The sequence below is a fragment of the Petromyzon marinus genome, chromosome 76, assembly GCF_048934315.1.
Source record: "Petromyzon marinus isolate PM22_M1 ecotype Great Lakes invasive population chromosome 76, UKy_Petmar_22M1.pri1.0, whole genome shotgun sequence".
Classification (NCBI taxonomy): domain Eukaryota; kingdom Metazoa; phylum Chordata; class Hyperoartia; order Petromyzontiformes; family Petromyzontidae; genus Petromyzon; species Petromyzon marinus.
In genome coordinates this window covers 2,073,289-2,085,604 of record NC_133742.1, presented here as the reverse complement: position 1 = coordinate 2,085,604, position 12,316 = coordinate 2,073,289, and the positions used below count along the sequence as shown (strand labels likewise).

The following is a 12,316-nucleotide window of genomic DNA, read 5'->3' as shown; positions in this document are numbered from 1 at the left end:
ATACTCGGCCCACCTGCCTCCGCTAGCCTAGTGACGTCACTGCTCACTTCCAAACGAGAATGTCCCCCCCCCCTCTCCCCCGGCGCGCGCCGAGTGTCACGCGGCGGCAGCAGCAGCAGCAGGCGACTCTGATTGGACACTTCGAGAGTGGAGGCACCCGCCGCCCCTCCCCCGCGCCCCTCCCCTCCCCCGCGCCCCTCCCCTACCCCGCGCCCCTCCCCTCCCCCGCGCCCCTCCCCTCCCCCGCGCCCCACCTGCCTCCACTAGCCTCGTGACGTCACTGTCACATTGCTTTAAAGTTTTCGGTCAGAGTCGTCGCTGTTGCTGCTATCGCCGGGTACTGGAGGCGACCTCACGTCCCTGTTCCTCCTCCTGCTGCTCCTCCTGCTGCTCCTCCTGCTGCTCCTCCTGCTGCTCCCCCCAGCAGCAGCAGCATCACAGCTGAGCTCCAGGAGGTGAGGTCGTCTCTCTCGCCCTGCTCACGGAGACTGCGTGCCTGGGTCCCTGGGTTCCTGGGTCCCTGGGTCCCTGGGACCCTGGGTTCCTGGGTCCCCATCGCAATTCTCGGGGTTCCATTTGGTTCATCGACTCCTCGTGTCTTTACCATTGTGAGTGTGTGACGTTGTCTCTGTGTGTCTGGTGTGAGGCAGTGGCTGTTTGTTCCACCGTGTCTACCTGTGTGTCTATCGCTCCGCCATTGGGTCGCGGTGCCAGGCTAGGTGGGCGTGCGTGGCGGTGCCGACTGACGTCATTACGATCATTGCCCCGCGTACGTCGGCAGGAGGTCTAAATGCAGAGCGCGCCGCGTTATTACAAAAGGGCGTAGCGCTGAAGCGCCTCGACCGAGGATTGTCTCCGGCTCCCCGGTCTCCCAGTCGGTTGCTTTGTCCCGGGGTTTGGTGCATTTGCAGCGTCGGAAATCGCACACCGCCCTGTGTACTTGCCTGTAGTTGCGGCCACGGGTCGATAGGGGGTGCCACCCTGAGCTAGAGAGAGAGCCGGACCGTTGAGAGGCCGAGTTCCCCTCCCGACCCCAGGTGAGGGGTTGGGGGGTTATTCCAGAGTCCCCTGGAAGGTTCCAGAAAGGGGGCGGTACCGGGGGCGGAGAGTCCCCGGGACGAGTATAAAAGACGGACCTCAGGTGGGCTCGAGGCAGTGCTCTGAAGACGAAGACAGAAGAGCAGCTAGGCTAGGACCCTGGGACCACGGGACCCGACGTCCTTGTGAGGGCCAGGGCTGAGCGCGGACCAGTGGTCAGGACCCGCTCCTTGGCTGGGTCGGGTCAGCAAAGCCTCCCCTAGGCCACCCTTAGCCAGAGGACTCAGAGCCCGTAGCCCCAGTGATAGGCCACGTCAGCCCGGAGGCCATACCTCCCCAGGTAGTGGGAGTAAAGGGGGCTTTCTGTTAAGATTCAAATAAGCCGTGTTGCCTCTAAAGACTACGTGGAACCCACTACACATTCATTAATCCCCCCCCCCCCCACTGCGTGTAAGAAGTGCTCACAAGTGACACCATCACGTCCACCGCTCTAAGTAACAAAACAGGATTTCTGCACAGCTCTGTCGCCTGATGTAGTTGGTTGTAATTACTGGAGAAATTTCGTACTCCGATTTAAATGTTGTGGCTTTGCTCTCCAACACACCGGTGTGCTGCTCTAGTAATGAATTGGCCACGTTCTGTTTACGTGACAAACCTTACTAATTGGCTGTGTCAAGTGATGGGGGGTTTAAAGACATATTTACGTGAAAGCCTAGAACGTGTTTAACTTGCTATACCGCTGCTCATAATCACAACACTGCCTGCTCCATCACCACAGACTTCTCGGTTTCACAGTCTGCTACTTTGTCCGTGAGTTTGGTGGAGTTCCTCGCCTTCAAGGGTCGTAGCCCCCCTCCCTACACGGCGACAACCACGACTGAACCAGATGCATAGCCGCGTCTGCGAGATTCCACTGCTTGTTCCGTTCAGACTGAACAAGCAGCAGGGCTAGGGATGTGATTGCCGTACAGGATGACTGTGCCTTGGCATTCCCAGAACATCGTTTTATTTCACTTAGGAGCCAGTGTCCATGCAGCGTGTTCAAATGAAGCGCGTGTTTATGTCATTAAAGTTGGGATAACTAAATCCAAAAGATTAATCTCATCGCTGACGTCACAAATGGAAAGATGTAGAAGCGGAGTGATGTGAAAGTGAGGGAGCGTGAGCCATTGGAGTGAGGCCGTGAGATGGACTAATGACTCATTCTCGTTTGTGATCATCAGCAGACAGAGCCGACCATGAAGCTGGTCATCATCCCACTGTTCATCTCCCTTCTGGGTGAGTTCACACCCAGAGCCACTCACCCAGCACACATTGGACGGTGCCCTTTCGTTAGCCAGGTGAGAGTTCACCGTTACCTCCCTCGCCTGGAACGCAGGAGGTTGTGGGTTCGATTCCGACCCTGACGCCTGCTGTATATTTGGAGTTTGCGTGTCTCTCTGCCTGTGGTCACGTGGATTTGTCTCCGGGTCCTCTGGTTTTTTTCCTCCACATTTAGACTCAACGTGCATGTCGATTATTTTGCTGCTGTAAATTTCAGCACGACACAAGCCACTTCGTTGAGCTGTCATTTGTGGCCAGGTCACTTTTGAAAAAAATAGCTACATAGCTCAGTGGGCCTTACCTGCTAATTAGAATAGTTTTTTAGTTTTTAATAAACCACCGTGACGATGAGGTCACGGGTCATGTGACCCCTGTGACACCGTCCTGGCTGTGCCAGTGGCTCCCGGGCCACGCGCTCCGCTGAGACTCGGCTCGCGAGCGGCCGCTCTGAGTCTGGGCACTGACGGTGGGGGGGAGGCAGCCCTAAGATTTGGTCGAGGGGGAGACGTTTCACTGCGCTCACTCACCAGGTGAGCGGAGTTCCTCTCTGATAGCTGATGCTACGCGGAGCTCACCGTGTCGTAGCTTCCATTGAGGTCGTAGTTTTATTGATCTCTTCTCCACAATTACAAATGTAGACGGTGTAGCACCCCTGTGTTTAACGGCGTTTTCAAGACCTCTCAGTGGCCCTTCTACCAGAGTGGTGTAATGAGTGTAAGCTTTTCGTGTTTAGACGGTTTTCCTTCCCCCGCACCTCCAATAAGGATGGTTGGCTACGCACGCTTTGAACGATGTTCAATATACGTACATCTCTATAGATATATGTCTAACGAGTGTGACCGGTCTCCCTGTAGATGCGGCATCGGCTGTAAAGCTCCAGATCACTCTTCCGCAGAGTCTGTTTGTGAGGGAGGGAGAGAACGTGACTATTCCCTGCTCCTACTCCCCACCGACGTCCAGCCTGGACCACATCGTCCTCCAGTATTTCACGATACACAGACACTACGCAGAGAACGTGACCAGAAGAGAAATGAAGAAGGTGATGGCCGCATTTCATGTCAACCGTGAATAATTATCTCTGTACTTGATAACTACGTCGACACTAACAGATAATAACAAAGTTATGTGGTGCCCTTTAATTATTCAGAAATGTCCCAATTAGTCTCACAACTCCATTTCAAAAGGCACTGCTCTGAGATCTTAGCCCAATGACGGTACATTAATGAGAGTTTGGCTTCATGTGGAGGGAAACCAGAGCACGTGATGCAACTCGTGTTTAACACGAGGGGGATTACACGCAATACTCTACACAGATTCAAGTCCACAGGTAGACCCACTCTTACCACTCTACGCAAACTCAACGTTGATATTTTGCCATCCCCTTGTCGCCTTGCAACCGAAGCCTACAGCGCTTGGTGTCCCCAGGAGGTCTCCCATCTAGGTGGTAACCGAGCTCATCAAGCCTGCTTAGCCAGCGACATTCAACGAGCCCAGGGGCATTCAGGACGATGTGACCGTGGGCATCGTGTGCCGTTGTGGTTGACCTTCCACATTGTGGTTTGTGTCATTGCAGATCTATCAAACGGGGGATGAAAAAGATTACTTGAGTATCGTGAAGTCTGTGGGAGACGTGCTGACGGGAGACTGCTCCATCGGCATCCCCAACTTCCCCAAGAACCTCGGCCCCGTGGTTCTGTGCCGCATCGACTGTCGTCGATGTAACGCGGAGAACACCGTGGTGCAAGGGGAGGTGCTGCTGAACGTGACGCCTGCAGGTGAACAAGAGCCGAGCGTGACGTTCGCGTTGCGATGAAGCGATTATGGGGGAACTTGCACGTGCACGGTGCTGGTTGAGGCCGGGAGGTCAAGGGTCACGTTAAGCCGTGTTGAGTGAGTGGTCTCTCCCTGCTGCACGTGAAGCCGTGTTGAGTGAGTGGTCTCTCACTGCTGCACGTGAAGCCGTGTTGCGTCGCTGGGTGGGGCTGTGGTGCTGGGTGCGAGTGGGGGTCACGCTGAACCCCCCCCTCTCTGTCTCCGTGTCTCTGCAGCCCCACATTCACACGGTGGGGACGTGAGTGACGTCACCCTCGCCCCTCTAGAGGAGACCTCGCACAAGGGAGGGGTGGTGGCTGCCTGGGTCCTGGTGCCTCTAGCTGTCATTGTCATCATCATCATCGTCTCCGTCTTCGTCTGGAAGAAGAAGAATCACCGTCGGTGTTCATGGCCCTGCCCCCACTCACGCAGGTGCCCCCCCCCGCCCCCCCTCCATCCCAGGCACCCGGACCGCCCAGCCCAGCCCCTGATGAATGAGCGTGGACGTGGGCAGCCGGGCTGAGCTCTCTCGGTGGCCTCCCACTCGGTGTCACTGACGAGGTTTCACGTTCACGCACCGCTGGGTCTCTTCCTGAGCGGTTCACAGCGGCCGTGCCGGGGACGCTGAGCCAGCACCGAGCTCCTGGGTTCAGCCCCTTGGTCTTGCCGACTCGAACCGATATTAAAGCGTGAGCGCCATTGAGGCCCTCTGCTCGTTCCCGGCGAGACGCGTCCACGCGTTGCTGTGTGCAGGCACCGCGTGGTTGGTAAACCTGCTGTTTGTTTTTATTTCCACAGTGACGGTGGAAATGCTGACGTGCATGGGGACGTGAACGGGCAGCCGCTGATGAACGGACACGAAGAGAGACAACAACAAGTATTGGAGACCGTGCCCGTTAAGTAACGGTCAGGCAGCTCAATGCCCCTTCTGATTGGTTGGCACGTGGAGCGGGTCGCACACACAAATTGCCTGTGTGCTCCGGGTTCCACGTTTTACTTGAAACCTTAGACCGTGCCTTTGCCACCTCTTGCCTTGACAACCGTAACTCTTGACCGGATATCTCTCGTGTGTCTCCAACTCCATCACCTCTCTATCCTGGATTTCTCAGAGTGTCCGTGAACGAAACCACGTGACCCCAATCCTGAAATTGCTTCACCAGGTCCCGATAGTGGGTGCCACCATGGCAAGATGTTAACTACCTCTCCTGGTATACAGGAGGTCGTGAGTTCTCTCCCGACCCTGACACCTGCCTGTGTATTTGGAGTTTGCACGTTCTCTCTCTCCCCACTGTGGCGTGGATTTTCCTCCGGATCCACCGGTTTTTTCCCTCCACTTTTAGAATCGAGGTGCGTTTAGAGTATTTGGCTGCATTACATTTCCACGTGGTGATAAGCAACTTCGTTGAGCTATAATTTGTGATATCCAGGTCGCTTCTTCAAAAGAGCTACATAGCTCAGCGAGGCCTTAGCTGGTAAAGTAAATCCAGCATTGGAACTTGCCGAACTAATCCACTGCTGGATTATTTTTTCCGCCTGAGGACAACCGCTTGTTACGATCGAAACGTTGTGATATATTATTAGTATTGTTTTATTTTTCTACCTACGTGACTTTACCGAAAGAACCAAAGAGTATGGATTCCTGTAGTCACGAAAGCTTCAAGTCAAGATCTCTCTCTCTCACCTCGCTAAACAAAGCGATTCTTAATTTATTAAAATTGTAATTACCAATCGTGATGATGGAAGAATCGCGAGGGGGACGGGTGGGGTCTGATTGGCTGACACCGGTGTGTCGCTCTCATTGGCTGAGCGACTTTGTGGGCGGCAACGTTTCCTCGGCCAATGCTGCTGCTGCCTTCTCATTCCGTTAAGCGCTTTGTAGATTTTTAGATTTTTATCCCCAGTAAACATTTCCTCTCCAGGCATCCTACCGGTGGGTCGCGCTCAGCGAGGTCTGCCTGTGGTGTGGATTTGTTGAGAGCAGGGCCGGATTCAAGTTCTTGTTAGGCCCTCGGCACTGCAGTTTCGTAGGCACTTTGAGTGATAACTCTCTACAGATGCTGCTACTGCTACCCCATGTCACGTAGGCACTTTGAGTGATAACTCTCTACAGATCATGCTGCTGCTGCTACTGCTGTCCCATGTCACGTAGGCACTTTGAGTGATAACTCTCTACAGATCATGCTGCTGCTGCCCCATGTCACGACCACCGCTGTCACTCCACTCGCTTCACGCGTCGCTACTTCGCCCAGCCGCTGGACAGATGTCGTTACTGATGGCAGGTTCACGATTTAGTCTGTGCCCTCATTCGATGGGAGGGTGTGCGGAAGTGTGCCGCAGATAAATGGATTTCATTTTAAATTATTGAAACAATTCAAACAAGGTATTCCTAAAAATATTATAAGCAAACGTGTTTTATAAAAAATTTTACTGCGATTACATCGGATGACGCAGATTCAAAAGTATGCCGTTCATTTTAAACGATAACAAAAAACAACACGGGTCCATTTTATTTTGTAGAACCTCGGCACAGTGCCTACTATGGCCTATGGGATAGCACGGCCCTGGTGGGTGAGTGAGTGGCTGGGTGGGTGAGTGGCTGGGTGGGTGAGTGGCTGGGTGGGTGGGTGAGTGAGTGGCTGGGTGGGTGAGTGAGTGGCTGGGTGGGTGAGTGGCTGGGTGGGTGAGTGAGTGGCTGGGTGGGTGAGTGGTTGGGTGGGTGAGTGAGTGGCTGGGTGGGTGAGTGAGTGGTTGGGTGGGTGAGTGGCTGGGTGGGTGAGTGAGTGGCTGAGTGGGTGGGTGGCTGGGTGGGTGAGTGAGTGTCTGGGTGGGTGAGTGGTTGGATGGGTGGACCCTATGCAAAGTGCCTACTGTGACCTATGGGATAGCACGGCCCTGGTGGGTGGGTGAGTGGCTGGGTGGGTGAGTGAGTGGGTGGGTGGGTGAGTGGCTGGGTGGGTGAGTGGCTGGGTGGGTGAGTGAGTGGCTGGGTGGGTGGGTGAGTGGCTGGGTGGGTGGGTGAGTGGCTGGGTGGGTGGGTGGGTGGCTGGGTGGGTGGACCCTATGCAAAGTGCCTACTGTGACCTATGGGATATCACGGCCCTGCTCGAGAGGGCCGGTGAGTGGTGCGGTGCTGGTGCAGCGTGAGTGAGCGTTGTGGGGGTCTGCGTGTGACTCACTAAGGGGGGAGGGGGGGGGCCATGCCTGGCTCCCCCACGCGCAGTGCCGGGTGGACCTCTCAGCTGCGGCCTCTCTCGCGCCTTCAGGGGGACCTCGCAGACGTCCCGGAACGTCTGACATGAAGTACTTTGCTCGGTGATATGAAATATTGTTGAATATTTATACACTGTTCTTATACAACTCGGGGCCATGTTTTAAACATCGAATGTCGCGTCTTTGTGTATCGATTCTGCGCCCCTTGTGTTCGTGTTGTTCGTTGTGAGTTGATGTCGCGCCCCCGACTGGCCGTGCTGATCGTAGCTCGTCGGGTTCCTCCGGTCTCAAGTCTTCTGGTTGTGACATTCACTGTGGTCAAGACGTGGTTAGAGTCGTGCTTTGTGATGCAAGACTCGCATTGTACCTGAGACTTATTACGTAAATAAAGACACAAACTTGTTGCGTTCTCTGTCCAAGGGCTCAAGCTCCCCTCATCCCACCTCGTCACTCACCACTCGCCCTCCTCACCTCGTCACCCACCACTTCCAGTCGTCACCTCCTCCTGCTCCTCCTCCCTTTTCTGTCTCTGTCTCTCTCTGTCTGTCTCTCTGTCTGTCTGTCTCTCTCTGTCTGTCTTTCTCTCAGACTTGTGCATTTCCTGCGGTGCCAGGGAGGATCTGCCCCACCGGTACTTACACTGCCAGCGGCTCAAACCAAAGTCCCGCATTTTGGGGGACATCTTCAGGAAACTGGGGGTGCCCTTCTACAACAGCGGCTTCGTATATGGGGTGGTGCCTTACCTGGATAACAAGCGCCATGACAACTTCGCCTGTGCTCAGGCGAAGTTGGCGGTGTACAGAACGAGGAGGAAGACGCTGCAAGGCGACACTGACGGCTGCTCTGTGGCGCTTCCGGTGTTCAGGGGCCTGCTCAAGGTGCAGCTCTGGCTGGAGCACGCCACGTACCACACACACGTGTCGGTGACGTGCAGCGCGTCTTGTTCCAACGTTGAGGAGCCGGACAAGCCCCTCTCTGTAGCAGCGTGGACGGCACCCCCCACGTGTTCACCTTCTGTAGCGCTCGCTCGTCACGTGGCGTGCGCGATGAACACCACCACCACCACGTGACTTTTCTTTCGTGTTGTGCGCGGTGCATTTAGCGCCACAGCGCGTGGATTTATAGCGTTTATTATTTGTGTTGCTGGTGACTTTGTGTGTTTGTGTTGCTAGTGACTTTGTGTGTTTGTGTTGCTGGTGACTTTGTGTGTTTGTGTTGCTGGTGACTTTGTGTATTTGTGTTGCTGGTGACTTTGTGTGTTTGTGTTGCTGGTGACTTTGTATTTGTGTTGCTGGTGACTTTGTGTGTGTTTGTGTTGCTGGTGACTTTGTGTGTTTGTGTTGCTGGTGACGTTGTGTGTTTGTGTTGCTGGTGACTTTGTGTGTTTGTGTTGCTGGTGACTTTGTGTGTTTGTGTTGCTGGTGACTTTGTGTGTTTGTGTTGCTGGTGACTTTGTGTATTTGTGTTGCTGGTGACTTTGTGTATTTGTGTTGCTGGTGACTTTGTGTATTTGTGTTGCTGGTGACTTTGTGTATTTGTGTTGCTGGTGATTTTGTGTGTTTGTGTTGCTGGTGACTTTGTGTGTGTTTGTGTTGCTGGTGACTTTGTGTGTGTTTGTGTTGCTGGTGACTTTGTGTGTGTTTGTGTTGCTGGTGACTTTGTGTGTGTTTGTGTTGCTGGTGACTTTGTGTGTGTTTGTGTTGCTGGTGACTTTGTGTGTGTTTGTGTTGCTGGTGACTTTGTGTGTGTTTGTGTTGCTGGTGACTTTGTGTGTTTGTGTTGCTGGTGACTTTGTGTATTTGTGTTGCTGGTGACTTTGTGTGTGTTTGTGTTGCTGGTGACTTTGTGTGTGTTTGTGTTGCTGGTGACTTTGTGTGTGTTTGTGTTGCTGGTGACTTTGTGTATTTGTGTTGCTGGTGACTTTGTGTGTTTGTGTTGCTGGTGACTTTGTGTGTGTTTGTGTTGCTGGTGACTTTGTGTGTGTTTGTGTTGCTGGTGACTGTGTGTGTTTGTGTTGCTGGTGACTTTGTGTGTTTGTGTTGCTGGTGACTTTGTGTATTTGTGTTGCTGGTGACTTTGTGTGTTTGTGTTGCTGGTGACTTTGTGTGTTTGTGTTGCTGGTGACTTTGCGTGTTTGTGTTGCTGGTGACTTTGTGTGTTTGTGTTGCTGGTGACTTTGTGTGTTGTTTGTGTTGCTGGTGACTTTGTGTTGCTGGTAACTTTGTGTTTGTGTTGCTGGTGACTTTGTGTATTTCATATCGGAATCACCTCCAGTGCTGTTGCTGTTGGCAGCAATAATTGTTTAAAAGTCAAAGTATCTCTGTCCGTCTCGCTCTGTCTGTCTCTCTCTGTCTGTCTCTCGCTGTCTGTCTCTCTCTGTCTCTCTCTGTCTCTGTCCGTCTCTCTCGACCTCTGGGCAGAACTCGTTCCTCAGAGCTGCCCTCAGCCAGAGGTGGAAATTCCACATTCCATGTCCTTTTAAAGGACAGACAACTCCCGACTGCACACACCGTTGATAACTATATATTTATATGCGCTTGTAGGTCTTGTGTGTAATCCGGTGAGCGCATTGTGCTATGAACCTGACCCCTCGGTCGCCACTGGGGAGACAAAGGCGGCCGGGCGTGCTGCTGGCTACGGGACTGCGAGGCTCTGGATCTCGATGCAAGTTCACGGTGCTCGGTGAGAGTCCTCGAGGTCGCCGCTTTGTCGCCGGCAAGACGACAGCGCCCCCCGGTGGGAGACGGCGTGGCCACAGCCCCGCAGAGCCACGCCGAGAGACGCGCACAGCGCGACTTTGTGCGAGTCTATGGGTCTATGTGCGAGTCTCTGTGTCTATGTGCGAGTCTCTGGGTCTATGTGCGAGTCTCTGGGTCTATGTGCGAGTCTCTGGGTCTCTGTGCGAGTCTCTGTGCGAGTCTCTGGGTCTATGTGCGAGTCTCTGGGTCTATGTGCGAGTCTCTGTGTCTATGTGCGAGTCTCTGGGTCTATGTGCGAGTCTCTGTGTCTATGTGCGAGTCTCTGGGTCTATGTGCGAGTCTCTGGGTCTCTGTGCGAGTCTCTGGGTCTATGCGCGAGTCTCTGGGTCTATGCGCGAGTCTCTGGGTCTCTGTGCGAGTCTCTGGGTCTCTGTGTGAGTCTCTGGGTCTCTGCGCGAGTCTCTGGGTCTCTGTGCGAGTCTCTGGGTCTCTGTGCGAGTCTCTGGGTCTCTGTGCGAGTCTCTGGGTCTATGTGCGGGTCTCTGGGTCTATGTGCGAGTCTCTGGGTCTATGCGCGAGTCTCTGAGTCTATGTGCGAGTCTCTGTGCGACTCTCTGTGTCTATGTGCGAGTCTTTGGGTCTCTGTGCGAGTCTCTGGGTCTATGCGGGTCTTTAGTGCGATTCTCTGGGTCTATGTGCGAGTCTCTGGGTCTATGTGCGAGTCTCTGGGTCTATGTGCGAGTCTCTGGGTCTATGTGCGAGTCTCTGGGTCTATGTGCGAGTCTCTGGGTCTATGTGCGAGTCTCTGGGTCTATGTGCGAGTCTCTGGGTCTATGCGCGAGTCTCTGGGTCTATGTGCGAGTCTCTGGGTCTATGTGCGAGTCTCTGGGTCTATGTGCGAGTCTCTGTGCGAGTCTCTGGGTCTATGTGCGAGTCTCTGGGTCTCTGTGTGAGTCTCTGGGTCTCTGCGCGAGTCTCTGGGTCTATGTGCGAGCCTCTGGGTCTATGTGCGAGCCTCTGGGTCTATGTGCGAGTATCTGGGTCTATGTGCGAGTCTCTGGGTCTATGTGCGAGTCTCTGGGTCTATGTGCGAGTCTCTGTGCGAGTCTCTGGGTCTCTGTGCGAGTCTCTGGGTCTATGTGCGAGTCTCTGGGTCTATGTGCGAGTCTCTGTGCGAGTCTCTGGGTCTCTGTGCGAGTCTCTGGATCTATGTGCGAGTCTCTGGGTCTATGTGCGAGTCTCTGGGTCTATGTTCGGGTCTCTGGGTCTATGTGCGAGTCTCTGTGCGAGTCTCTGGGTCTATGTGCGAGTCTCTGGGTCTCTGTGTGAGTCTCTGGGTCTATGTGCGAGTCTCTTGGTCTATGTGCGAGTCTCTGGGTCTATGCGCGAGTCTCTGGGTCTATGTGCGAGTCTCTGGGTCTATGTGCGAGTCTCTGGGTCTATGTGCGAGTCTCTGTGCGAGCCTCTGGGTCTCTGTGCGAGCCTCTGGGTCTCTGCGCGAGTCTCTGGGTCTATGTGCGAGTCTCTGGGTCTATGTGCGAGTCTCTGGGTCTCTGTGCTAGTCTCTGGGTCTCTGTGCGTGTCTCTGGGTCTATGTGCGAGTCTCTGGGTCTATGTGCGAGTCTCTGCGTCTATGTGCGAGTCTCTTGGTCTATGTGCGAGTCTCTGGGTCTATGTGCGAGTCTCTGGGTCTATGTGCGAGTCTCTGGGTCTATGTGCGAGTCTCTGGGTCTATGTGCGAGTCTCTGTGCGAGTCTCTGGGTCTCTGTGCGAGCCTCTGGGTCTATGTGCGAGTCTCTGGGTCTATGTGCGAGTCTCTGGGTCTCTGTGCGAGCCTCTGGGTCTATGTGCGAGTCTCTGGGTCTATGTGCGAGTCTCTGGGTCTATGTGCGAGTCTCTGGGTCTATGTGCGAGTCTCTGGGTCTATGTGCGAGTCTCTGTGCGAGTCTCTGGGTCTATGTGCGAGTCTCTGGGTCTCTGTGTGAGTCTCTGGGTCTATGTGCGAGTCTCTGGGTCTATGTGCGAGTCTCTGGGTCTATGCGCGAGTCTCTGGGTCTATGTGCGAGTCTCTGGGTCTATGTGCGAGTCTCTGGGTCTCTGTGCGAGCCTCTGGGTCTATGTGCGAGCCTCTGGGTCTATGTGCGAGTCTCTGGGTCTATGTGCGAGTCTCTGGGTCTATGTGCGAGTCTCTGGGTCTATGCGCGAGTCTCTGGGTCTCTGTGTGAGTCTCTGGG

At 54.3% G+C, this 12,316-nt stretch overlaps 1 protein-coding gene across 1 annotated transcript; it reads left to right on the top strand.

Annotated features, from left to right (window-relative positions):
• Positions 1–281: 281 nt before the first annotated feature.
• Positions 282–7,792, top strand: LOC116957546 (uncharacterized). Its single transcript, XM_076056516.1, has 6 exons — positions 282–455; positions 2,262–2,316; positions 3,216–3,400; positions 3,935–4,136; positions 4,410–4,605; positions 4,972–7,792. The coding sequence occupies exons 2-6, from the start codon at positions 2,277–2,279 to the stop codon at positions 5,075–5,077; spliced, it is 729 nt and encodes a 242-aa protein (XP_075912631.1). The 5' UTR covers positions 282–455; positions 2,262–2,276; the 3' UTR covers positions 5,078–7,792.
• Positions 7,793–12,316: the final 4,524 nt, after the last annotated feature.